At 42.2% G+C, this 27,616-nt stretch overlaps 1 protein-coding gene and 1 long non-coding RNA gene across 10 annotated transcripts in view; one reads left to right on the plus strand and one right to left on the minus strand.

Moving 5' to 3' along the window:
• CHCHD6 (coiled-coil-helix-coiled-coil-helix domain containing 6) overlaps nucleotides 1-27,616 on the minus strand; it is a 115,978-nt gene that overhangs the window by 23,064 nt on the left and 65,298 nt on the right. For all 9 annotated transcript variants that reach the window (XR_008747154.1, XR_008747153.1, XM_055803499.1 and 6 more), the window contains one exon: nucleotides 14,809-14,944. Coding sequence is in view for 7 of the 9 variants with exons in the window: in XM_055803499.1 (XP_055659474.1) it covers nucleotides 14,809-14,944 (136 nt within the window). In the remaining 2 variants the exon portion in view is untranslated. The remainder of the gene's footprint in view (nucleotides 1-14,808; nucleotides 14,945-27,616) is intronic.
• LOC129784427 (uncharacterized) overlaps nucleotides 6,352-27,616 on the plus strand; it is a 40,669-nt gene continuing 19,404 nt past the window's right edge. The window contains exon 1 of the long non-coding RNA XR_008747155.1: nucleotides 6,352-6,594. This is a non-coding gene — a long non-coding RNA (uncharacterized LOC129784427). The remainder of the gene's footprint in view (nucleotides 6,595-27,616) is intronic.

Genomic DNA, 27,616 nt, shown 5'->3' on the forward strand with positions numbered 1-27,616 from the left:
TATCCTGACCTTACGGAGACCCACCTCAGTGCTAGCATGGCATTCATAACGGGCTTGAATTCAGCACACCACAAAAAATAAATCAAACCAAAAATACAATGGAGAAAATAACTTTGCAGTGCTGTACAGCACTTCGTTCTGGTGCCTGCAGGTCAAAATAGGGATTCCTCAATCTTCATGTTTCTAGATCCTGCCCAATAGGGTTGGCAAATTTCTAGTGTTTTTAAGCTTCGGAGAAGGATTCCAGATAGTTAACCTCAGGGGAACAGTTTTAACTTTACGATATTGTTGGTCTATTTAAAGAAAAAAGAACTAAGAAAAAAGAAAAAAAAAAAAAAAAAGAGAGATAACCGAACACTTCCCTAGTAGTAAGCTTCCAAATAAGAAATGCCAAGTCAGAAATCAAGAGGGCAGGTTCTTACAGCTCTACAACATGCAATTCCAGAAGCTTGTCAAAACTTCAGTGGCACTTGAGAAATTTGTGCCAAGATCAAGAAACATTTCCAACTGTTGATTCCGAGGCAGTTATCAGGAAGAATGCAAGCTTGCCTGAGGGGAAACATGTAGTATGGTGTGAACTTACCATCCTGCTGTCAGGATGGACCCAGGTACCACTGTCAAGTACAAATCAAAACTGGTGAAGCCAAGGAAAGTACTAACAGAGAAAGCAAAGCAAGAACAGAGATGGAGCAAGAACCAAGGATCACAAGGAAGAGCAGGCAGGATCCAGATGCACAGTTACAGCCTAGAGGCTTGTGGAGCATTTCAGAGCCACTGAAGAAATTCCCTTCCATACCTGGCTCATGGGTCCAAACATCAATCAGCTCCAAACCTGCCAGGCAGATTAATTGCAGACAGCTACAGGTTAACGCACAATCCTTATAACCTTTCATCCACATGACAGTGTACTAGACTGCTGTGCTTTGGAAGACTGTTCTCAAGGGAAGATGCCTACTTCCAACCTTCAAGCACTGCAACACTCCTACTGCTTTATGTTGTCCCTTAAGAAAAGCTTTTCATAGCAGCAGTGAAAGCTTTTTGCACTGAACAGCTGGAACCAAAGTCAAAGCGCAATCTGGCAGTTTTCTTGGCTGAACAGAGGTGCCACTGAATCTGAGCGTCACAGGCAAAAAGTCCGTATCGACAAAGGTTCGAGATAGTGGTTCAAGCTATTAAGAGGGTCAGAACTGCAATTTGCAGGATTTACTAGAAGAATATTTTTAACCCTATTCTTCTGCTACAGCTGGCATCCAGGGAATCTCTCTCTTACTTCCCTCCTTTAAAGAATTTCTTCCATAACACCTATCAAAGCCACCATCTTCCCAGCAGGAACAGCCAGGACTTGCTGTTAGGTCTCCCCAGATGCTCAGATTAGCTAGCTCTCTTCTCCGTGTGGGAACTCTCGGATCCCACAACTTAGTGAAGCAAGAATTTGGATCTGAGATTCGTGTTTCCATGAGGGATTTCTGTCGTTATAGGAGATCTGGTTCCAGACACAGCCACTATGAACTATGTGACAGCATATGAATTCTCTCCTATATATTCCTGCTGTGTGATCTCACTCTTCGTTTCTTCGCACGCCCCTTTTCTCTATAGTATTGCAACACTTCATTGATTCAACACAATCAACAAGAGAGCAGGAAGGCAGAGGCAAACTCTCAGATTGGAACAGCTGGTTTTCTTGATGGCATCATGTCCCAAAGAGAGGTAAGGAATCACAAGAAAAGAGACTGCTATTCTCAACAGCAAACAACTCCACACCGGAGAAGAAAGCACAACCCTGCTGACTGTGAGAAAAAGGCAGCAGTGGGATTTTGAATACATTTCACACTCCTTGATGGATCGTGCCTGAAGATTTTGTGGGAAAGCAGAGCACAGAGGAAACCATGCTTCAAAGCCTACCACTGTACTCGCAGGGCCCGTGAAAACTTTGTAAATATGATCCCCTGCTATACTGTCCAAAGCCTACATGCAGACGTGCTGACACGACCAATTCCTCAATGGCCACACTCCACTACTACTAATCCCCACCCACATTAAGCTTTGGAATAAGCTCCTGTCAATCGTGCCAGAGTGGGCTTAATGATAAATGGACAAGGGTGACCAGTGGGGATGGAAAAAAGTTGACAAAAGTCATTGACCCTGTGACCAAGGTCTGAACAAGGACTGCTAGACATAATAGCCACAACACACAGCAGCAAGAACAAGCTGCCAGGGAACTGCCTGCCTGCTGATCAGCAGGAGAAGGTGCTGAGGCCAGCAAGGATTAGCAGCTTCTCTGGTCCCCAGGCATGAATTTCCCAAGCATGAAACATTTGACTGAACAACACAAGAGGTGCACAAAGCAAGACCACAAGCTACCTTAGATCCATGAGCTCTTTTCTTCTTACAGGTTGCTCACACCTAACATTTTTTACCTCACCCTAAAATAAGAGAACATACATTAAAGGATCAGGGTATTAAATTCTGAAAGCTGGGCCCTATCCATATCCCCCTCTTGCAACAAAGGGCGTGCTTCCATTTCTCAAAAGCAAAGAAGGAAATCAATACTTGGGCAGAGAAGGCAGACTCCAAAGGACAATCGCTAAAAACAAGGCTGCTCTCTCTTCTCAGTTGCTGCAGTGCTGCCCTTGTTGAGTCTCTCCATGAAGCTGATTACAGTGGTAAGCACAAGTCAGCCCCCCCTCAAACATTTAGGCAACCAGAGGCCATTTCATGAGCAACAGAACCGACGCCACTTGGATTCCTCCAGATTCATGCCTTGAAGTTGAGTTCCTCTGTGACCAAACTGATGTCTAATAAAGGGCGAGTCAATACCATTCCCTCCTGCACAAGCACCGCTGGGGTCCCTTTCCTCTACCTAATTGCCTGCTTTCACAAGACATACAGGAACTTATTACTTCAGAGCCTTTGTGCCTTCTGAGGAACACCACTGCAACTCACCAGCAGGTTCAGAGTAAGCAGAGTGGGACAGAAACCAGGCTCACAGCCGCACAACATGGTTACAAGAGTCCTGTTTCCTTAATCAGGGTAAAACTCCAGACACGGCTAGGGGGGGAGCCATAAATTCAGGGGAAGCGCTGGCGCATTAAACCCAGAACAGTGTTACCCGTGACACCTGAGCAGGCTCTGCCCTGCTCTCCAGGGGCTTCTCTGTATATGGCAAAGCTCCTGACCTTCCAACATCTGTTCAGCTTTTATACAAAAGCAAGTCAGGGCCCTGTAAAGAAGTACAACGTCTTTGTTGACATTTCAGTCCCTGAGAGAGAAGCTCTCCTTTGGCTTTGTGTCACCCACCTTTGGCTATGTCAGAAAATAGCGCATAGCCTGTTCTCTCAAGCAAAGCCGTTTGCCTGTGCAAAGGTTCCCGGCAAACAGACAGGAGGTGGCAGCTGGAGAAAGGAGACCTGGGATCACTGCACACAATCTCACCTTTTATTATTTAGCCACATTTACTGAACACAGCCTGGCTCTAATCCATCAGTGCAAGAAACCTGCTAATACACCTACATGATTGGAGAGACTTTCCTGCATTTTATGGTGCTCTATTGCAGCAAATGTCAAGGCTCAGCAAAACAAGAAGGTACTAGGAATGGTCTCACACAGCCCGGGACCTCTCTTGCTCATCTCCCAAACAGCATATATTTGTTACTGCACTAAACAAGGAAATGGAGAACATTCTGTTGTCTCAAAGTCATGCCATAGCTTTGTGTGCACATAATACCCCCCATCAGCACAAGAATAAAGACTTTCACATTTAATAGCTTCCAAAATGCTTCTTGTTCTTGAACAAAGTGGCACCCCATGTGCCTCAAGACATTTGCTAAAGGCTAGAAAGAGGGGACATTAGAACATTACACCCTGTCTGCTCTCAGCAATGAACCTCCTTCTGCTCAAGAGAGGTCAATCCGGAGTCTGTACAGATGCTTTAAGGCTGGCTTTTGCAGAACAATAAGGTGGTTACTGCTGCAGTACAAGCTCCCCACAAATATTTCTCTAGTGCACTCCAGCCCGATCACAGTGCCTTCGTCATGTCAGCTTAAGGTACATAGAGCTGGGAAGAATCTTACCTGAATCACAGCATCCAATATATTTTTTCCATGGCTGTCTACTTCTACAAGACTTGAGATTTCCCGAGCCTCAGGATACTCCTGAACACACTTAGGCACTACTAAAAGACAAAATACAACTTTGATGTGCCAAAGGAAGTTAAACAGTACTGCCAACATCCTAGAGGCCCAGAAATATTATGGAGCTTGTTAAATGATGATAATCCTAAGTAGGCCACCTTCAGCACTACTAAAGACAAAAGCTTTCAACTGTTCCTGTTGATACGGCCTGAGGGAACCTCTTGTGTTCAAACTCAGCAATTGGTGTACACCTGAATCCATGAGAAGACACAGTAGTCACGTGTCAGAGTGCCCAGAGGGTCATTAGAAGTACCCATATAATTTACTGACATACTATGTTTAGCTGCAGCCAGCGCCCCAAAAGCAGTACACATTTTCTCTCCTTTTCTGCCCATGAAAAGGAATCAGAAGTGCTCAAACACAGAATGAAGATGGCATTGAGACGGGACAAACAAACAGTAATTCAGTCTCCTTTCCAATTCCTTTGGAGAGACCAACAAGTCTTCACATCATATCTATAACCAGAAATTCTCCTATTCTGACAAAGAACTTCTTTGATAAAGTTATCAAGTATGTAATTGAAAGAGTATATTACTTGCCCTGCTGCCTCACCCAGAAAATAAAAACCTCAGTTCTTCGATATTTAGAAACTTCCTCATTTTTCCTAATCTTGTGCCAATATGCCCCTCTAAATTACACAGTTCCTCCTGAAGTTTATACCACAAAGATGTGTTTACCTATACTTTTCTTCCGAACCTCTCTCTTATCCTGAAGCATGCAGATAAATCACTTTGCCAACTATAGTTTCACTCCTTGATCCAAACGCTTACAGTCCTACTGGCAAAGAAACTCTTACAGAAGAGTGTCCTTTAAAGTCCAGCAGCAGTGCAAGGACCCATGGCGCAGCTGGGCACGATGGGCACTATCTGATCCTTAACAGGCAGCCACACAGAACCCACAAATCAGTTCAGTCCAGCATCACTTACCTATTTCCACGATAGTCAAGAGATCACTACATAGAAAAACTCCAAGAACAGAAAGAAGGTGCTGTTAATGTAACATCTAAAGAAGCAAGGTGACCTAGAGGGAAACTTAATTGCTTAAGTAGCTGGGCTGGGGCACCACACAGTACTAAAGAAGAGAATAAACTACAACCGCAAGTCATGAGTAGGAATTATCATCCAGAAAATAAGACAGATATAAAAGTTTTAGAGCAGACTGGCCTGAATGAAAGGGAAAAATGTCACAGCTGCTACCAGCTCACAATTTTTTAAGCTTGCTTTTTGTTCCGTTACCTCACTTCCTGAGGACACACATTGTGAATGAAACTTCAAACAACCAGAAAGGAGATTTGAAGATCCAGGAGTCTGTACAGGTGCAAGTAACTGTAGTGGGAAGGTACCATCCCAGACCTGGCAGAAGGACACCACCACCTGCCAAAGGCTTGCATGACCTGGATAAGGGGGTGCTCCCTTCAGTTTTTAAGACAGCATCCACAGCACACAAATCACCAGAACACTTGGAATTACCCTCCCCAGAAAACTCAAAGAGGGATCCAGGGAACAAGTAAATGAAGAAAAACATTCTCCATTTCCATGTGAAACACTTGTATCAGTTCAGGATTTAAGTACACATTCTACAGAGGGGAAGCTGCAATGGTCACTGTGCGCACTTCAAACTGTTCAGGAGTTTAAGAAAAATAAATAAATGTCATTATCTTCTTTCACCAATGTTAAATTCATTCTGAGAAAGGAACAGGTACCTGCAAAGACACAAAAATGCTGCAGATGTAGTGGTAATTGTTCAGAGCTCCCAGTCCCCCAGTAAAAGAACAGTGTAATAATGCTTTACTAATAGACTGAACTAAGTAACCCTTAGCTTTCCATTACACAGCTCAGTGAAGTAACCCAACAGATGAGCTGCTCAGAAAAATAAACCCAGTCCTTGTGGGCAGCAAACGTGGACTGATAGACCGAGTGGGAGAGAATGCAGAGGCAGATGGGTAGAGGTAATCGGAAATGACAGAAAGATAAGCAGGCAGAGGGCAAGCAGAGAGCTTGAAGGACAGAGGCAGAAGACCTGAGATTTTACAGACACAGATATTTGAAAAGTTAAATCAACAGCTTTCCAACAGCATTATTTTTAAAATCATTCCACCTAATATATGCAGGGAACCAGCTGCTTGTAAAATGACCTTTAAACCCTACCTACCATACCTTATTAGACTAATTCAAAGCTGGAGGTTGGCTGATCCTGAAATCCATTTATACAGGACAAACAGGCACTCAGCAGGGACAAAGAGCGAACACACTGTCAAAATAATTCCGTCTGCATTTCTGGCTGCACACCCAGGGTGAACACAGAGCAAGCGCGCTTCTCCAACTTCAGAAACAAAAAGATACACGAGAGACTGCAGCACCATCCTGACTGAAGGCTTCACGATCTGCTTCCCTCACGTGACAAGGTAACAAACTCTTAATTATAACAAGTGTTGGCTTTCTGGACAGCTTCTGTGAATGCAGAGGTCTTTAAGAGCCTTTCACCAACTCTTAAAGGCCCCTAACAAAGGCCTCTAATCAAAAAAGATGTTATAAACAAAAACAAGTTTCTTGCCAACAGAGGAAAGTATCAGCAGCAGAGCTAACTCTAGTACTACATTCAGGCCACTGTAACACACTGTCTTCAATGTCTTGTTCCTTTATTTGAAACACTGCTGTCCAGAAAGGTAACTTAAACTGGCTTAAGAAGGTCTAACTAGGGTTGATGGCTTTAAATTGCTTTGGAAGCATCACAAGTATATTGGGAAATATTTCCAGACAAGGAGGCCTGTTGGGCTGACAGACAGTGGCACAGGGGGGTGAAAACCACAAACAATTAATGCAGGCACAATGCAGAAAGCAGCCTCTCCACAAAGGTTAGATTTTTGTTACAGAAATGCTTCATAGTCTTGGACAGAGAGGCTCTTGGAGAGAACAAACACTAGCAAGCAGGATCAGGGCAACTTCTGCAAGCCTCCTCTTCCAACATGCCATCACTCTGGCAAGCACAGGATTGGCTTCCTACTAATAGGAGGGCTCATCCATCATTCATTAACTTCCCAAGTTCTCTTTGGCACGGCAAAGGGCTAGTTAGAGCAGTCTCGCTTGCTTGGTAGCAACTCCTCCACTGGATTGGGACCAATGCCACCAAAATAACCCCTGTACATGTTATCTACACAGACACCTTCAGCTGATTGGTGAAGGCTTTAAATCCTATTAGTCCTCAAGGTATTCAGCCCCAAGACCTGCTAATAAAAATAGCTGATGGATGGTGTGTGGAAACTGTAAAGTGCATGGAGCAGGCAACCATCCTGCACAGACTATGACCAACAAGGAGCATAACAAATCTTTGGTTTCCCCAGTTTGTCATGGAGACTTCGGCATCACCGATATAATTTCCCAAGTTATAGCCAAGTTGTCAGAGAATGGATCTAACATTAGCACGGAAGTTATGGAAGTCAGAACTATTTTGGAACTTCTTGGGAGTCTGAAGGCATTTGACCTTGTGCTTCTAACCAGCAGTTGCTATCGACAGCAATTTTTGTGGATCTGTTTCAATCTAACTTCAGCAGCAAAACACATAGTTTAAAAATTGGAAATCAACTTCTTTCTGTCCAAGACTGCTTGGTCATCAGTCTCCCAGAATTAATCTGAGTAAGAATTTCCATTTCCAACTTGCCAACACAATGCTACAAATCTTTTGTGAAAAAATCTGGCATTAAACCAGCATGATGTATCACAACACACTCTCACCCCCAAGCAACTGTTTCTCGTACTAGATAAACCTGACTGAATACAGTTCTCCGGAAAAAACTGCCTAACACACCACAGACAGCACAGAATCAGAGAAACCTGTTAGATACAATAGATCCATGTAGATCCCATTAACTTAAGTCAAAAGAGAAACAGCTTTGGGAAGGAGGGAGGGAAAGAGAGTGCACGTGCACAATACAGAGAAACACATTCCTTTCCTGGTAGTGCCTGGCCCTACTTTGCTTGAAATTTTGATGCCCAACTTCAAATGAGCCTTTTCAGACTCACCCAGACTACATCACAGCACCAAGTCAGCTATGACCTCCCTCATTCCTGACGGGCTAGCTCTTCTAATATTTTTATCACAGAAAAATTTAGACAGCTTATAAAACAGGTTCTGGCAAACTAAGTTTTAAAACAAGAACAACTGTAACACAGACCACATTTTAGCAGTAACAAAATAACAAATAGTTCAACCTTCAGAAATTGTAATAGTATTCTGACTTCTTTCCCGCTTTTAACAAAGTTGCCTTCAAAACCATCTACGAAACATGCAGATTTAGATTAACATTACCTGTGAGTGTATCTGAGATCATCAGAACCATCAAGCGAGAAATTAGACCCAAAGGCAATTCTGCCTCACCGTCACAATGTCAAAAAACAAAGAAACGAAACCCAGAAAACCAAAAATAAATGCACATGGACTGTGCATTTAACTGCTAGGCAACAGATTGTTTTTGAGAAGAGAACTGGGGTTGGAAGTGCTCCTTCCAGACCAGGCAAGATACAAGAACTTGAGAAGAGAAGATGATACAGGATATGGACTAAGTATCTCTGGAAGGGGAGCCTTGAAGCACAGCCAAGCGAGAAGAAAACTTTTAAGGTTATTCATGCTTTTGTTTTCTCAAAAAATTACAAACCCCAGGAAATGTCACATTGGAGCTTTATGTGGACTGTAGACAGCAGAGAAAGGTACTTGTTCACGTGGGTTAATGCATGCTGATGACATGCCAGGCTGTGGGGAACATCAGGGCTTCATGAAGTGCTGAGTGCTGAGACTCTGAGCAACTGAAGAACTCATGCCACCAGTTTTGCAAATACCAGGTACAGGCAGCAGCCATTTCCATTTTAAGTAGGCCAGCAGTTTGCTCTGGGACATGCCTCATATATTAAGATGGTGGTTTATGTCCTTTCAGGCAGCTCTGTATTTTTACTTTACCCACTGATGAACTCGAGAGGGTATGAAGCATTGTGTATAGAATCAAGACCCGCCAGAACAGGAACTGCTACCTTAAAAATCAAAACAGTAACCGGTTCAGTCTTTTATAATTAGAAGCAAAATATGGATCCTTTTCACCTTTGCAAATAACAGGTCAGGGTATGCTTGGGTACAGTTAATCCACTGCTGCTCTCCTCTGCGTTTATGACTAAACAAACAGCAGCTGCCTGCAGCTTGCGGCTTCTCCACCGACTCCCTGGTGGAGACCATTTATTGAGTCATAAACTCCTCCGATAGTGTTATCACCACAGCATTTGCACAAATAAAGGTTGGAAGAAAGGAAGATTTTCTTTAAAAAACCCGACTTTACAGAGAAGGCAAGGAGAACACTTTACAGATCGGTTTGCTTTGAGCAAGGACCGACTGACAAAAGGCAGGGCAGGCATATACTTGGCGGAGGATGGCTGGGCATATCGTCCTCCAGATATGAAACACACAGATTTATCTAAAACTACAAAGCTGAATTTCAGAAAGCTCAAACAACCTTAAAGCCTTCCAAGTTAGATACATTGCATTTCAAGTAGCATACCGCGTGGTATAAATATATCTCCTTGATGAGACTTCAACAGCGAAGATCTACCTCTGCAGAATCCCGGGGGAGGTGAAACCCTGGCATTTCTCAGGCACAAATATGGGCCTCACTACACCTGGCCAACACTTTATTCTGCCAGCCACACACACTGACTGCTACTCTCTACCCCAACAAGTACACCATCTACAAAGCATTTTGCAATCCATCAGAATGGAAACAACACTTTAACAAGAGCCTAATGATCCAGAATGATCAAAGATACCTGCAGCGCAGCCTGTGGCATCCAGTGCATCCCAACGCTGTTGCTCTTAAGCAAAGATTCAGGTTGCAGAAATGACAGCTCCCGGCAGGCCACGCTTCAGCAGGACACAAAATGCTGGAGTGAAACTGCTCCATCGGGATGGGACACTACACCACTACCTGCAGCATCTTCTCAGCCATCTAGGTCACTGCCCACAGATAAGAGATGAAGTTCCAGTAGAATTGCAATGTTCTACTGTGCGCGCCAAATGGGAACTGGGCTTTCGCTGGGATCACTTGGAAAAGCAGGCGCAGTAAATTAACCACATTCCTTTTTATTACAGTCAAGAGCAAAGGAGAATGCAGTTGACTCAAGGTTATGTTAAAAGTCTACCTCCACTGGAATCCAGTCAGTCAGTGTTTTGCAAGGGCTTGTTTGCATAGCAGAGTGACTCACAGTAAACGAGCCTGAATTTTCCCTGCACTTCTATTACGAACCCAGAATGTTCATATACAGAGAAGTTGCTGTACCATAAACTCACTCACCAGTTTATTGCATTGTAATTTCCTTATGCAGACAAGCCCTAAAGCCTTGATAGAAGTAGGTTTACCTTTATCTGTTATGAATAGCAGAATCATGAGAAGCTGGACGCAGAACAGGGAGAAAGAGCGCGGAATTATGAATGGCTCCTAGCTCAATGTATACAGCTCCTATTGACAAGGGAATACATGTGTCTGAGTGTGCAGCTTTTTATAGCTTGGTTTGGCCAGGAGCTAGAGCGCAAAAATTTCACCTTGGTCCTTCTGTGAAAGACAGGTGCCTAGAGACAGTAAGAAAACACTTGGAAAGAGAGGAATACATGCTCTTCACTAACAGACATTTTTCTGCACACAGTCACAAGAAGCCAGTTCTGTTTGGAATCTCACGTCACGTTAATATACGGTCACCAGAGGCTGCATTTTTCAAGTGGCAGCTGGTCGGAGATTCCCTGGTATAACCACCAATTACGTAACAAATTAACCAACTAAAATTTGCTGGAAATTCAGATTTGCCTGCTGGTGTGAACAAGGCATAAAGGAAGCAGAATGGGTCATAAATATTCTGAAAGGCTTGTATGTGAGTGCCTATTTGCAGAGGGTGGGAAGCAAGTCACTTAACAGGACTCAGACTTAAAAAAATAAATAAAGTAAATAATTTGTTTTTCCCTTCCATCTGGACTCAAAAGTAAGAAATTACGCAGATTTCCACTGCCCACTCTCCTCTTCCTTCCACACCCTCTTCTCATTGGCACGAGATAAAACCTTGGGGAAACAGCAGCAGCAATTTTCAATTCTCATTATCTAACGGCAGCAGTAGCTCTTGGTGAAACTTGCGGTCAATAAACTACAGGCAATTTTAAAAGACACAATGGGAACTGCCCCTCCCACAGCTGTCCCATTATCCCGGCTTTTATTAGATTTAAAGCCAGCAATTTTTATGCTGTAGCTGAAGTTCTGCAGAGCCATGAAAACAGACCACCAGAAAAGATAAAACACTCCTAAATTAAACAGGAGACATTACAGTAACATACTCTAAAGTTAGAAAGCTTCCACATAAGCAAAGCACAGGATGCAGCAAGCAACCCAGAGCCTGAGCGGGCTGACACTGCCGCAGCGAGCTGATGGCGATGCAACCAAAACTTAACATTCAGGATGGTATAAACGGCAAAGTTAGCGAGCAGGTTAGGCAGGGCAAGTTGAAAGCATACTAGCTACAAAGGCAGGCAATCTGAGCAGGATCCTGCTCCCGTAAGTCTACAAACATCCCACTACAGGCATTAACTTCGGTGTTCACGGTCTGGATGTGCCTCCCAAGTGGCAGAAAGAAATACTCACTTGCGGATGGCAATTGAGCTGACCTGTTTCAGATGACTATTTTGGAACAGATGCGCCATGCTCTAGCAGTGCCTACTTTTCTCCCTTGACTACAAAAGACGTCCTGATGGCCAGAAAATATACAAAACAGGTAACATTAGTTATACCCCTATAATGCACTGCAATAAAATAACCTGTTCCAATAAGAGCGCCTGTACAGGAAATGAGTGGAAAATAAATTTCAAAACTCATTAAATAATTACCTGATATATTTGTCTGCGGGGCAAAAGTAACTGAGGGTGCATCCCAGCTCCTGGCACAGAGACATGCACAGCAATAGGAAGGGAAACGGGTGTCCAAAGGAACAGTCTCAAACCAATGCAGTAAGGGGGAAGATGTGAAGAATTAATGTCATCCACTGTAAGCTGTAATTTTCAGTCTAGATATCTAGAGCTTGCTTTCTCTGAGTCTAATGTATACCATGCCCTGGAGACATTTTTACCAGCCATCAAAAGGAACTTGCAGAGAACCAGATGCTTCATTAAAGAATATTCACCAAGCCTTATAAAATCTTTAGTAAAAAGCAGAAGAACAAATCACCAGCGTTCAAGTGAGCTGAAGACACACATCCAGCTTTGATTACAACCTCCTGTACTGGAAAACAAATTGCGCTTAAAAAAAAAAAAAAAAAAGGAAAGGAAAAATACACCCAAGAAATCAAGAGATTCTGGCCTGTCTTTCCCACACTCCTCCAACCTGAATTTCCTGAATGAGGAATGCGTGAGACAAAGCCATTTGGTAGAAGATGCTAATTTAAACTTAAAGACAAATAACAGCTTAAAAGGGGAAGGGAGGAGGGAGTTTTAATCCTTTATGAAAAAACGCAACAGCTTGTGATTGCTACATATATCTCAGGAGTCAAAGGACTCTGTAAGAGCAGTGAGGCAAATTGTCAGGGCTTGAGCTGTCCTGGGACAAAGGAAATTACAGAAGATGTACTGCCTTATACAAGTTTTATTTAGTTTTATTTGAATTTGTATTTGTAGAACTCTCTAATGCCTGTATCTAGATGCAAAGTTCAGTTACCTGTTCCTTAGTCTCTCTCACCCCTTCCTAAAACACAGCAAGGAGGCTTTTCTGCCACATTGTCATCATCCACAGCAAATTAATGTCCTACACACTGCTCCTTCCAGGAAGCTTCTGTAACAGTTGGAAAAAAAAAATAAATCTGAAGTTCACCAAACATTCTGGGAACCAAGACAACCCCCAGTTTTTGATTTATTAAAAAAAAAATATCAAAAACCCCACCGACCACACAAATCCAAAAAAAGATAAGTTAATCAGATCTTTCACTGCCCTCTGCTGTTACCAGTCATTTGGCTTCCAATTTACTGTTTAATAATGTTGTGCTGGGGGTCAGGGCTGGCAGTGTCCCAGCCCCCTTCTCAGGCGGGTTGGAGCTGCAGCTTGCAAATATGCTGAAGTTTAATGCAATCTGTCGTCTTTGGTAATCACATTCCACCCGCACTGCATGCAATAAAGACATACTGGTAAATGCATTTGCTAAAGATACACTCCAATGAAAAGGCTACAAGGCTGATTTACAGGAGGCAAGGAAGAAGCATCAGGTAACGGAGGCTGGCAATAGATGTGCCAATGCTCTGCGCACAGCAACAGAGGGCACGGATTGTGCAGCAGCAGCACCGGCACCACTTTACATTAAAGCTAAGAAAAAGAAACCACACGTTTTGGGAGCTGGGGACTTTAAAGATATCAGAGAAAAGCCCTTTCCCTGGCAGCTTTAACCTTGCTGATTTGCAGACATACAAAGACCTTCTTTGTAAACAGGAAGGAAAAAAATTCCACTAGGACTAGCAACAACATTTGGTCTAATATATCCTGACAATTTTCCCATCTCCTTCTGTCAGGCTTCTTCTGGGAGCCGGCTGGCAGCTTGTTTCATGTTATACTTAAATCAGGCATACAGCTTCCCCTCACAATGCTAATGCGACAGAGAAAGACTGCTTCTATGAAATCTCCACCTCTCCCCCACCCTTTGCATCAGTAATCCCATGAGAGGAGTCTCAGTTTTCTATTCCCAGAAGGCTCCATCCTTTTCCCTACATCCATCTACTATAGTCTCAGCACCCTTTAGAGAATTTTCTATACACACACATTTCCCCCCCAAAAAAAAAACCCAAACCCTGCCCTTAAGGGACATCTGACCCACTGAATTCTCACATGGCGAACAGCATCCTTTGCACTCCAGACATCCCAAGCAGCAGCTTATTTCTTACCACTCACTTTTCCCAAGACCATATCCTAGTTGTTATGTCCAAATACTTTATTTCTCCTTTCTCCTTCACTTGTTTCAATAGCCAGAAATTCTTCCAAGGTACTGAACATGATGTCCTAAGGCATCAACAGAACCTACTAGGGCTTCTGCATCTCGGAAGGAAGAGCCATAAGGCTTGCTGGCACCCCACACAAGATGAATTTTTTTTAGGAGTGCAATTTTCTTAAAGGCAGAAGCTTTGCCCAGTAAAGAAGCTTTCCTCATGCAGCAATGAAAGGAAGCAAGACCTCCAACTGCGAAGTCCCATAAAAGGAGGATGTTTAGAGCCCATTCAAAATGTTGCCGATATTGGCAAAATGGATTTGCCTACTGTTTGCAGTACACAGCATCCGAAATGTACAGAATCATTGTGACTGACTTTCAAACCTAGGAGCATTGGTGCTGCTGTTTTGGTGGCAGCTCAGTACAACAGGACTCACTGATGGAAGCGAAGTTGGGACATACCACAGTGTGGCTGGGAAATGTGGAATGAACGTGGGAAAATGGATCCCAGTGAAAACTTGTCTCCTAAGAAGATCACAATTTGACTAATAGAAGCCACAGTTTTCAGGAACACTTCCCAGAAGAAAACACCATGCAAAACAAGACAGAAAAGCCAGCAAGTACAACAGGGAAGCTTTTGTTACCTTCTGAGCTGCACTAACACAGCGCTGATATTCCTTAGCCAGCTCCGAACACTTGAGCACTTCATGTTTGTTTTCTTGGTAGCACTTCAGAATTTCAGACTGCAGGTTTGCACAGACAGGATCAGTGTTCCTCCTCCTGCAGGGAAAACAAGCACAGAAAGATGTGTGAAGAGGAGTTTTCACCTACTTACTACCACTTTACCAGGGGCACACATACTAATCCTGCGTTGGAGTCATCTAGTCTTAACAGAGAAAGTGGTGGGAGCCAAAGTGGGTCAAATGACCAACAGTGTCTTTCAGCTGAAAAATCCAGGGTACTTAGCAGAAAGAAGGAACACGTTCTTTCTAGGTTGGTGTGGAAGGCTGTTTTACCCTTAGACAAAACATCATCTCTCCTCCACAGTCAGGAGGGGAAAAAAATAAATCAATTCCAAGAGGTTCAGTGATTTCAATGATTTCCCCAACTCACACTGGAAATCTTTGGCAGAACTCGGGAACCCTGGCAGGGCCTGCGCTAGATCTGTAACAGTCTTGACAAGGAACTGAATGAACTTGTTGAATAAGCCGCCTCGACCTATTGAATTCTCATCTATTTAAACACTTCAAAAAAAATCCAACACAGTCGGAAGCACTGCAATTCTCCTAGTGACTAGAAAAAACAGAATAATAGCAAGACCAGATATCCTTTTCTTTGTATTTCTGAAGCAATTAGTACTCATACCCCATAAATGGCATTGACAGCTACCCAAGAACAATTAGGGATGATGTTCTTATACTCTAATGTGCATGTGTACATATGGCACATCATCAGCAACAGTACCAATAAAGCGGAAGGTCGTTGTAAAACAATACCAGCAACAATGGCACAAAAACAGTAAGACAGTGTCATCAGCTGCACAGACAGGCAGACACAAATTGCAGGAATTTGCAGCACAATTGCCATGGTATGTCTTACCAGGAACAAGAGAACATATGCTCAGGTGTAGCAATCCTCAGATGACGCCTTCTAAACCACAAACCATTTAATTCCTTGCTTTTTCTGCCCCAATATGCTTACAGAGATCTGGGCCCAAATATCAAAAGCAACTCTTCCTTGCAAAGTGCTTGATGCTACAGGCAGGCATGAGTGCCATGCCACGATGTATTCATTTCCACAGTAACAACAACAGGCACTCAGTCAGCAGCAAGGCTCCACAGCGAGGCAGAGAGAAAACATGACCTGTTCCTGGGCATGTCTCATTCTCTCAGGTGGAAGAGATTTCCAAGAAACGTGAAATCTTAAACCAAGATCTTTTAGAAGCTTCTGGAGAGCTCAGATCTGAGTTTCCAAAACATGCTCGTTTTTGTAAGGTGCTCAGGAAGCCAAGTGGAAGGGCCAAAAGAAGAAAAAAATAATAAAAATAAAAATCAAAATCTGTCCTTTCTGTATCATCAACCTAGTTGCTCCCTCAAAATAGTTTGGCTGAGGCATATTCCAAATGACACTTCTTCAGTCCTCAGTCTTACTGTCAACATACATGGATGACTAAGAATTTACCAGTAACAGTATGACAGCCCCACTAAAACACTGAGGTTTCAATCAGAAACCACCAAAGATACTATACAAACTTCTTTTTCCACCTCTTCACTAATCTTACAGCTTTTAGAAGAAACTTATTCCATCCATGGTCGCTAGAGGCTAGTGTGCATTTCTGATTTCAAAGTTCTATAGCAAATCACCTTTAAAGCCTCTAAAAATCCATATTCTAAAAAAATCTTCAAATTTTGGAATAGAAAAGTACCCAGGGAGAGCTTCAGAAACTCATAATGTTGGCATTTTGCTTTGTCACTAACTTTAATACCACTCTAATCAAATCTGTGAGACTGTGGAAATGATACCAAACAATACCAGGTCAGGAAATACCACCAAATCCCTCAATCCATTGAAAAAGTTAAGGCTTTTAAAATCTGGGGTTTTAAACTCAGTCATGTTAAACTGAAGGGCATTTTGTAATTTGCATGAAAAGACTGGAACAGCAAAAAGGTACAGCATGCCACAAAATAGTCTGTATTCATCCGAACTGAACAACATGGTACAAACATCTTGGAAATATTTAGAAGAATGCTTGAGGTTGCCACTGTTGGCATGGAGAGCTATAGGAACTGTGCCTTTTTTATGTGTGTCTGCTCATTCACTGTCTCTCCTGTGGCATCAGTCTTCATTGCCTGGAGTAAATATAAAGCTAGGACCCATCTGTGGACTCAGACAGTAGTACAAAGTCTGTGGTCCTCTTCTTTCAGGACACCCCTTGGTGCTCTGTCCACAGCACAGAGGCCTATTTAAAATCCATGCAGTGGTGAGCAAGAAGCCACAGAGTAAGTGTTGCTGCCTAAAGCTTACCAGAGGCAAGGGATCAATCAGCACAGAATGGCACGCATTGCCCAGCGAGTACCTAAGTTAGCATTCATACATGCCGCTTTCCACAACACAAAGATTTTTTGGGTACCAGGTACCTGGAACCATAATAAGAATATTCTCCTTCATTTCTTCAAAATAAAATCTCAAACTGTGGATATACATCAACTGTACCAGCTTCTCAAAACAGATTTAGAGAAACTAATCAACATAATGCAAAGCTGGTTAAGGTAATAATCAATACAAATTACAGAAACCAATATATTAGTGCATTCACCAGAGAACTGGAAATTCAATGGAACCAGTTAAATCCCACTGAGAATGACATTTCACTTTGGAGCAGGAAGCTAGCACTGCTCGGGAGATAACTGTCACTGTGCCCCACCGTGCAGTGTGATCCATGAAACAATGGGACAAGAAGTACATGTGAGCTCACCGTAAGTTAGCACATCCTGCTGAGTCCAGGAGTACACAAGCCACCCACATCCAGCAGTTTAGTTTTGGTACCCATCTGGACTGAAAAAGGGGATCCAAACTGCTTTGGTGAACAACTGCTTGAGGAACTGCCCTCCCAGCACAGCAATCGCTACTCTTGTCCTATCTCACTCAAAGGGATGCCACATTCCTGCTCACGTTAAGTCTCTTCAGGCTGCAACATTTCCACACAAGGGGGGACACAACAGCCCCATACACCAGTTGCACATTTCAGTTGTCTGGCTTTACTCATACATATCTGAAAGTAAAAGGTATTAACACACACAAAAACCCTGATGGAGACCAGCAACATCTAACTACAAACATCTCTGCTGAGAGCAACAGCACATGGACTTCCAAAGGAGGGGGCCCTTCGACAACTGTCTCCAACCTCAGCCCAGCTCAAGGCTGTTGGCACTAACCTTTAGAAAAATTAATCTTCTGGACACTCCGTGACACTGCCTTTGGAAAACACCTTGTTGTTTTGAGGGGCTGTATTATTATTTCTTTAACAACAAGGGGGAAGGAACATGGTGGAGCAGGGATGAGGTTTGAATACATAAGAGTAGGGGACTAGTATGCTTTGACTTTTCTTCTAAAACAGATCACAGTTTTAAACATAACATGCCACCATCAAATAAAGTAGACAATTACCCTCTGTCTAAAATAAAAGGCATTGTGATTACAGATGTAAGAGGCTCATTGATAGCAGCTAGGAAAAAGGCAAGAGAGAAAGGATGGACTGGGAAGAGCTAGGACAGTACCTCAGACAGGGAAGTATGGGAGATGAGCTCTGACAATACCTTGGAAATAAATGCAAGATGTACAGAATATGAAAGATTAAACCAATAACAAACACACTCTCATCTGCCTAAAGGAAGAGGAAAGGAGAAAAGATGACAGGTGGGAAAAAGGAAAGGAAGAATCTAGAAATAAAACTCATTAGCAGTGCCTCCTCCATCGTAGTGGGGAAAGACACCTTCGCTTCACCACTGTTCAATGGGAAGGAAGACAACGTACACATGAAACCCATGATTTCAGATCTTCCTCTCCCCCTCCCATGGAGGGATCTAAACCAGGTCTTTGTCTGGAAAAGAAGGCAGAGGTTTTCTCAAAATGAAACAAAAGGCATCCTTCTTTCTGCTATCCCTCGAGGTAAGACAGAATGAGCATGATCTTGCTGCATTTTGACACATCGAGAGTTACCAAATCCTCTCTATCACTGCGTATTCCCTTTATTTAATAAATGAAATCTCATCAACTTATCCTTCTTCTATTATCACTGCTGACATCAATCTGATAATATTGGCTTGGCGTGGAATCGTGCTATTATATGTCCTCTTGATATTTAATTTAAGAGAAACGTCTGCAGTGGGGTGAATATGTGAAGCAAGCTTTTTATTACTGGCAGCAGTAAGGACGCTGGGAGTGAATTAGACATTCATCTTAGTCAGGGCCAATCTAGTGGCTCAGAAGAGGTTTTCTTCTTAACCCTCTCCTAACTGTTCAATAGCGGCAGGTAACGGCTGCTCCAGTCAATAACTGCACTCATTTGTCTTGGCAAATTCATTTCTACATGGATATAAACCCCATGAAGAAGTGCTAAGCGTCTGGGAGGTTAAAGCAAGGTTCTTCAAGCATTTCCATCACAAGCTCTGCGATAGTAGGAAGAGTGCTGGTCTAAATGTCCATCAATTAATCAAGAAGCAACACAGCTTTGAAAGACAAACACACAAACTCACTGCAAGGAGTGATTAAGGCAGTATCATCAGAATACAGACCCCACAGACAGCAGGTTTCAAACACAGCATGATGGCTAGTAGCTAGTTGCTGCTGACAGGTTCCCTTTTTGGAAGAATTATGGACTCTACAGGAAAGCAAGGGAAAGCTGGAAGATGTGTATGTATTTGCTAGTCCTTCCACCCAGCTGAAAAATCAGACTAGCTAAGCAGAGGTCCAACTTTAATGCTTTAGGACTTGGCAGCTCTTTAGACTAGTGCACGATCAGTAACCACAGTGAGTACCGCAGCACAGCTTGGCTTTACCTGCTAGAACAGCAATTCCAGATGGACTTAAGAGCAAGATCCTCTTTTTACATTTTACTCTGGGAAACCAACCAAGCCGAGAAAAAACTCAAGATAGAGACTGATGTTATCTAAACACAGACATTTCGATAACTCTGCTCAGAAAGTAAAAAACAAAGATTTGCAGGGTCCCTCACAGAAGCCAACTTTTAGAGTAGCTACGCTCTGGTACACAGCTGCAAGCAGCAACCCAAATGGGGGAGCAACTTGGAATTTCCTGTAAGCTGCAAAATCTGACAACTGGATTAGTTGCTTTCTGCTGCATTATTTGACTAAGACCAGTGTCTGAGCTAACTTGAGCAAACCACATTAGTCACCACTGTCACCACAGCGCAGACAGCCTCAGAGGTCAGCAATGAGGTGCACATGCAGCACTGAGAAAAACCCAGGCACACAGCAGCAGTTTTTGCAAGTCAGGAAGGAATCAGCGACGCGTCATATATTTGGTTAACATGTTTATATATCCAGGGTACATTACATGTATTTCAGATTAAGCTCAGTGATGCTTTGGCCACATAAATGTGTGCTGCCATGCTGTACTATACATATATAAAAACTGATAAGTGGTTAACTGACCTGTAAAACTGCATTCTCCCTTGGGTAGCAGTTGGCTTTGATGGCTTCTCTTTAACATGTCAGAAAAATAACTCCAGACAGATGCAATACACAGCACATAGAAAGGTTCCATCCTCTCTCATTATTGCATCCTTGACATTTACAGCAGAAAATTAAACACAATTGAAGCATTTCATTCACACATAACAAACTCATCAGCACAGAACAAACAGCTAGGGAAGCTAACTTTCAGCATAGGCCCCAGGATGCTGCACTATCACAAAGCAAACACTACGGCTCACTGCGACCTATGGAATTCCCTGATCCTTCACATCAGCTTGGTAACATGGCTTGAATGAAAGAGGGCAGAGTCATGTTGCATCTGTTTGGCAAGAGAAATAAGAAATAAGCAGCTTAATAGATTATCCAAATGTCTACTAAAAATTCAGTAATATTTAAGCTACATAACCTAGCACAGTATAAACAAACTGCATGCCTCATGAGGATAAACTAATGTGATCAGGAAGGAAATATTTCTGATCAGCTTCATGCATTCAAAACACTGCTCATCAGGGCTTTGCCACTGATCTGGATGGAATACAAGGCTTGCAGAATTAATATTGTGTAGAGCAAGAGGAGACAGACTAAAAGAAAAGGTGAAACCTCATGACAATTTTCATGTGAATAGGGCCACTACGTCCAATTTTCAGCTGAAGCAGTTGTACTCCTGTCTTTCTAAAACCCTTCCTATATGCCTTGGCACACCGTCTGCAGCACACGACTACATGGCTGCAGTATTTCCCCCCTCTCTTTCTTCCCCTTGACAGCTGCGTTTCAATAATAGGTCACTCAATTCTCTTTTTCCCTACTTTGTCCATGGAAGTGCCTCATAAATGCGTATTTATAAAATACTATGAGTTTCTGGGTGACTCTGTGATCCTACAAAATTTGTCACTCAAGTACTTCCCAACATCCATTCCTGTTTTGACAGCTTGTTTGAAGCTGCTATGCAATTCCCCACAGCAATTTGCGCACTCAGTGCACCCTTGTCCTTTCCAGGACAAATACCTCCTTTCCTTCCGATCAGAGGTACACAGAAGCTGTTCTGAAATCTTCTCCTGTGTAAGTAATTAGATTCTATCGCTGTGAACAAAAGTTAACAGAAGTCCAAATATCAAGCGCCAGCAACTTGTTGAGTCACTGTACTGCATTCAGTGAAAATAGCCTGACCCAGCTGCATTTTCTTCATCAAACAAACAAAAAGCCCAAAACCCAAATTCAAAAATATACAGATTGAAGTGGAAAATGATTTAAAATTACCAGTTTTCTGTAACAACCTCTAATTTTGGAAATCTAACAACATTCTCTCCAAATCTCCAAAGTGATGCAAAGAGATTACGTGACCCATCCAAAGCTGGTTCCAGCCCTCTGTCCTTCTTACTTCAATGTATCACAAACTCCCCTGCCCTCCTTTGTGGTTTATTCTCACAAGTAGTCATTTCCCACTTGACCAATGGGTCATCCTAAAAGACTTGGATTTATACTTCACTGTGCTTTGCCAAGCACAGTGTCAACCAAATTTAACTGGCTTCCTTAGCTCCCCATAAGCTGCAGGCACTGGAGTTTTGGTGGTGTCTCTGGGGGGAGGAGGAAGTTAGCAATATGCAAAAAAATGGTACAAAACCATATAAAATTAAATGATCCCTATCCTACTGAACCTGTGAACACAATAACTAATCAACCCTATTAGCATTCTGCATGGCAGATGGCAAGTGGTTTGGAATAATGAGAGACTTTTCCCCACAAGTGGATAATTCCAATATACATTTGGATGTAAATTCTTTACTGATTATGATGGTAGAATACCAAGTTATGAGGAACTGCCAGTTTGGAAGATGAAAGGAAAACTACGGCCACTTCCTTCACTTGCCAAGAGATACAGAACTTAACAGAAATGGACCTCCTGCCCACAAAGCCATGCACCATTTTTTCCAAAGATGCCAAGCTACTGAAAGTTGACTAGCAAAGATGAAGAGCCTAAAGTTAGCAGCAAAATGGTCTCTGGAAGCCAAGCAGAAATGAGTCAGAATCTTGTTGCTGGAAGGAGTTCTCTGAATCAGAAAGGAAGCTGGCTCAGCTCCCACAAGGCAGAAAAGCAATATAGCAAGCAATAACTGAATCTGAAAACAACAAACAGCCCAACAAGTGACCCGTATAAGGATTTTCTTTCTTCAGATAAAAAACATCTAAAACTGGTTAAGATCTCAGGTCAGGAAGGGAATGCATGCAGCTTACAGAATGCATGCAGCACTGGCCCCAAGAATATACGGGTTGTGGTAGTGCTACGTTGTCTGGGAGTTAGCTGGGAAACCGCCTGCTGGGAGAGTCCTGGGCCCGTATTTTCTGTTGATCTATTAAACCCCCTCCCCCAAAAGTATTCTAAAGAAGGTAACTGAAGATGTGATACACTGATTTCATATAACTGCAAGGCATGAGAGACAGGCAGGTTCAGTAAATTTTTTCCTATGTGAGATGATCTCGTAATGATGTCAAGACTAACGAATTGGGTTTTTTTTTAAAAGAAAACCCTGACCACTCATTTTAACAGCAGTTACTTTTCTGAAGTGTCACTAAGCACTGTACTAGGTCCCTACAATTTACACCAGACTACACAAAGGAGTAACAGTGACGGACAAAAATATGAGTCCATTAGTATATCCTGAACTGACAGAGTGGCATATCCTGCTAAATATGCAGAAAGAAATTCCGAGAGGAGAATGAAGCTGCCAGCATTAAAGTTCAGGTGGGATATGAAGCTCTTCATATTCACTTTATTAAAAAAAAAAAAAACAAACCAAAAAAACCACCAACCCTTGATTCTGCCCACATGCTCTAATATTCAAAACCACTGTGTCCCCTTTTACCATGCTGTGCAATTTGTTGAGGACGGACTCAGAAAGATCCCCATTAAGCAGCTACTCATCCCCCAAAGAACATCAATAATGGAGCTTTCAAAGAACACACACAAAGTCTTAAAGCCTGGTTTTGGGGGAAAGTTATGATTATTTTTCTTTTTTTTTTTTTTAAATAAGTATTATAATTTCAAAAAGTCCTTAGAGAATTGAAAAAATCCTTATAGAAAATAATGTAGATAAGATGGGTTTACATTTGAAGATGAGCATATCAAATGTCTAGGGTGAGTTAATGAGACCTATGCCTACTTGAAGATGCTCCACCGTGCTGTTAGTGGCACTCACGGTCAGCACAGTGCTAAGAAGTTCTCTCTGAAGAAACAATATTCATACCTGAACAAGCAAGTGATCCTGTCTTCCAAACGCCACTTTTTCAATCCAAATTACTTACAACTTTTGTTGGCGTGGTATGTGTATGTCCCAGACAGGCAGGCAAGAGACACTTCCAGGACTAACAAGGGAAATAAAAGGATAGGAAGGAAGACCCAGTCCCAGCAAGGTCCTCTCACAGTAGGCTGATACAACCTGATCTTGAGACCACAAAAGCTGATGGGACCCCATAGCCTAGACACCTATTTAGTCAGAGTAACATCATGAACTATTAAAATCACACCAAGTAAGTGAAAAATAACGTCATTGAAGCCTGGTCTGATGGCAGAGATGATTTTTCTCTGCCTTTGAAAGGGAAGAAAGGACCTCAATCCCTCCTCAGCCAACAACAAACACCACCAACTTCCTCTGTACAGATGGATCACCGTGATGGAAGATGTCAACAGCTGTCCTGCCACAGTCCTTATTTCCCCAGAAGGAGGAGATACAGAAGCTCTGACCTACAGAACAAACTATTACTCTCCTCAAATTTCCCCCACTGGTACTTGTGTTTGGCCCATCCTATTATGCCTCCATCACTCTGGGAGGAGACCAACTCAACAGTAAGTAAAATGCACTGTGTGAAGTGTCGTAATCCAGAATCAGAAACACAATTACTGTTCAAAATAGCAACACTGCCCTTGAAATCAGTTGCTACTGAATTAATGACCAGATTGTTAGGACTGTTACCTCATCTTTGCCTTAGGCTTCTAATTAGCAAACAAGTCATTAATTCACTGGTAACAAGTGGTTTCTCAGGCATTATTACTTCTGACATCTTTAATTTACCACTCTTTTTGGAAAGCTTCCCCAGACAACTTTAACCTCAGTCCTCTAGAAATCAACCCTGTGCCACTACCACCAGCACACCCACTGGAAGATGGAGGCAGAAAAACACAGCACAAATAAGCTCAGATGGGTCACTAATTAATATTCATTACTTCTTTCCCAACTCAAGCTAAGGGGAGGAGGGATCAAAGACACAAGAAGTTCTGGATTTTGGCGTGGATCTGTCATTACGTCTAAATCAACACTAAACCACTAGGAACCCTGAAGAAACCTTGCTTCCACCATGATGCACAGTGGAATATTTCATTCCCAATCTGAGGATCAGAGATCAGCTCCTATTTTCATTGCATTCTCCATGACAAAAAGCTTTGAACTGAAATATTTCACATACTCTGATGCACAAAGTATGTCTGAGGTTTGTTTTAACAGCTGCACAAAATATCCATGCTTTTGAAAACAATCTGGATTTGGCCTGCCAACAAACCCTGATCTAAAGGTTTTATAATGGCAACAGTACTACAGAATACAAGTGCTTTCCATGTAAAAATCGATAGCAATAGAAACATCCCAAACAAACTACATGGAGTCTTTGGTACTTCTTCCTTTGCTACTCCAGTCTTCACTATTCAGGCCTTATTTTATAAATTCCCAAGTTCTACCAATATACCTTTGAAGAAACGCTCTTGCAATTTTGAAAAGATATATTAATATTTTACACCTGTTTTTCAGCACTAACAGAACTGCGACCTCAGTTCATTGGACTGATTTATTTGTCATCCCTCATCATGCATGAGAGGAAAGACAATACTGTGAACACTAGATTAGAACATAATTTTACTAACTAGGCAAAAAGAAAGTTCTGTTTAGGACCAGCATTTTAGTAACCCCCAAGAACTGAACTTCAGAAAGAAGATGGCACAGCTTGCATAAAGTATACAATCTAATAAATTTTCAAGATTTAAAATTTAGTTCAAAAAAGAATAACCTGGCTCAACTGGAACATTTACACAAATCCGTTACACACATTCGACTTTATTTCCACATACCATATTCCTAAAGCACTAGGGGAACATACTTTGCTTGGAAGTCAGTGCACTGATACAGTTACTTAACAGGCCCTCCAAAATTCGTAAATAAGATGTTTACATGCTAACGTAAATGAGTGAGGAACTTTTTGAAACAGAACTGAAAATGATCGGGAAGTATTTCTTTCAGTAAAATTCACATCATGTAAAACGTCACAAAGTCAAAATTCACCTGTCTACTCTTTTACCCTCTTTAGAAGTAACTTTGGGGAAACTCATGGCTTATAGTCTCTTAGAGCAATAATCCAATTTACTATTAAGAGTAACTTTGTAAACGTGAGAAACAGCAAAGCTTTGACTAATAACTCATCTCTTTTAAATAAAGATTACATGAAACACACTCAGTGCAGATGGAAGGAGGAACAACAAACACAAACCAAGCACTGGGGGAAGAACAAGACTGGGATGGAGCCAAACCATTTTTTGTGAAGAACCACCATTGCAGGGCACAAAAGCACTGTACTGAGATAAGGCTGGGGATAAGCTCCCAGCCGTAATCAGTCTTTTATTCCTCTTAACTCTTAAATCGCTATTGCAGAGGCTCTTAATTTAAAGACTGAATTAATCATTTATCTAATCGAATTATAGGAGAAATCCCAGAGCAATTTTCTTTGAAAACTATGATGCCTTTACCCTTCTTCTCCTTGGGCTTCATGACTGCCCACGTAATTACTACTTCAGAGCTCGATTTCTGGGCACAACCCTCTGTTGAAATACCCGAGGCCTCATAGTAGATTTCAAAATTAATAAACTCAAGTATCGCCACATAACTTTTATAAGCTTTCCAGATCTACAAAAACAAGGAAAAAGAAAAGAAGGAAAAAAGAAAAGGTGGTTCCTCCAGGTACCAGTTAGTCTTGCCATTTAATTGTGGGGCCATCAGCCTCATAAAATCTTGTGCAATTCAATAAAGCTTTCATTTCCATGAGCACTGAAAGCAAGCTATAAATTCCCTGTTCCCAGCAGACAGTCCATCTATGAACTTTCCCCCCTATCCCCACTGAGTCAGTGTGGTTCTCTCCTCCATGTTCAGCCCAGGAGGATACTTACTACTTGCCAGTTTCTCTAACATAATCACCTTAAATACGCATGTCCATTAAGTTTAAAGATCTTAGGACCATTAAATGGAACTCTTAGATACTAAGTTCCATATGGAGTAAATCTCTTCAGCAGTTTCTCTGTTGGAAAGCTGCCTTGGATTCAAGGCTGATCTCTATCAGGATAAGATACTGACATTCTTTATGCACTCCTTGAGAACAGCGCAGAGCATACGCAGTCCTCTCAGCACAACATGCAAAGCAGCACAGCCATCGGTAAGCAGCTTCAGAAACAGGTCTGCAAACTATAAGGAGATCTCAGAGGGAAACTCAGCTTCAGAACAATTTTATCTTTTAACAGCTTCCTAATCCCCTCACCCTACTCCTGCAGCTTTACCTTTCAGAGAGTCACACCCCCATTCATGCCAATTCTTGCATCCAAATACAACAACTACAAAAATAAAATAAAAACGTGATAAGACAACTGTCACAAAAGAAAATAAATCAAATTTTTTAAAAAAATACCATTTTGAGGCTAAATCTAGAGTGCCTGCACTAAGCTATAACCTCTTTACTGATGGTTTTTTCCTTCCCCTTAACAGATTCAGGGACTGTAATAACATTTAATCCTCAGAAGCTAATCTAAATGTAACACTCAAAAGAAGACAAAGACAACGCAACAGAAAAAAAATCTGGCTACTGCCTTTTGGGAGTGCTGCTTTATCCCCGGAGCGAGCGCATTAATCGAGCTTGGAATGAAATGCCATTTTATTCTCTGTAGCAGGGAGGGGATTAGCAAGTTGTCTTCTCTAAACCCAGTCTGAGTCATGGCTCTATGAACACTGAGAAAAGGACGTGGAACGAAGTGAAGGGCGGGGAGCACTAGCTTTTTATTTACACGCTGTTTCCTTTGTGGGTGGCTACTGATGTGCACAGTTCACTAAACAGGGAAGGAAGAGGGAAAAAGTTCCAAGTCCCCAGACTTTAATTCTGTTGGTTAACAAAAGAGAAAAATCATAATGCACCAATTATAACAACATCATTGAGA

Source organism: Falco peregrinus, chromosome 5 (genome assembly GCF_023634155.1).
Source record: "Falco peregrinus isolate bFalPer1 chromosome 5, bFalPer1.pri, whole genome shotgun sequence".
Classification (NCBI taxonomy): domain Eukaryota; kingdom Metazoa; phylum Chordata; class Aves; order Falconiformes; family Falconidae; genus Falco; species Falco peregrinus.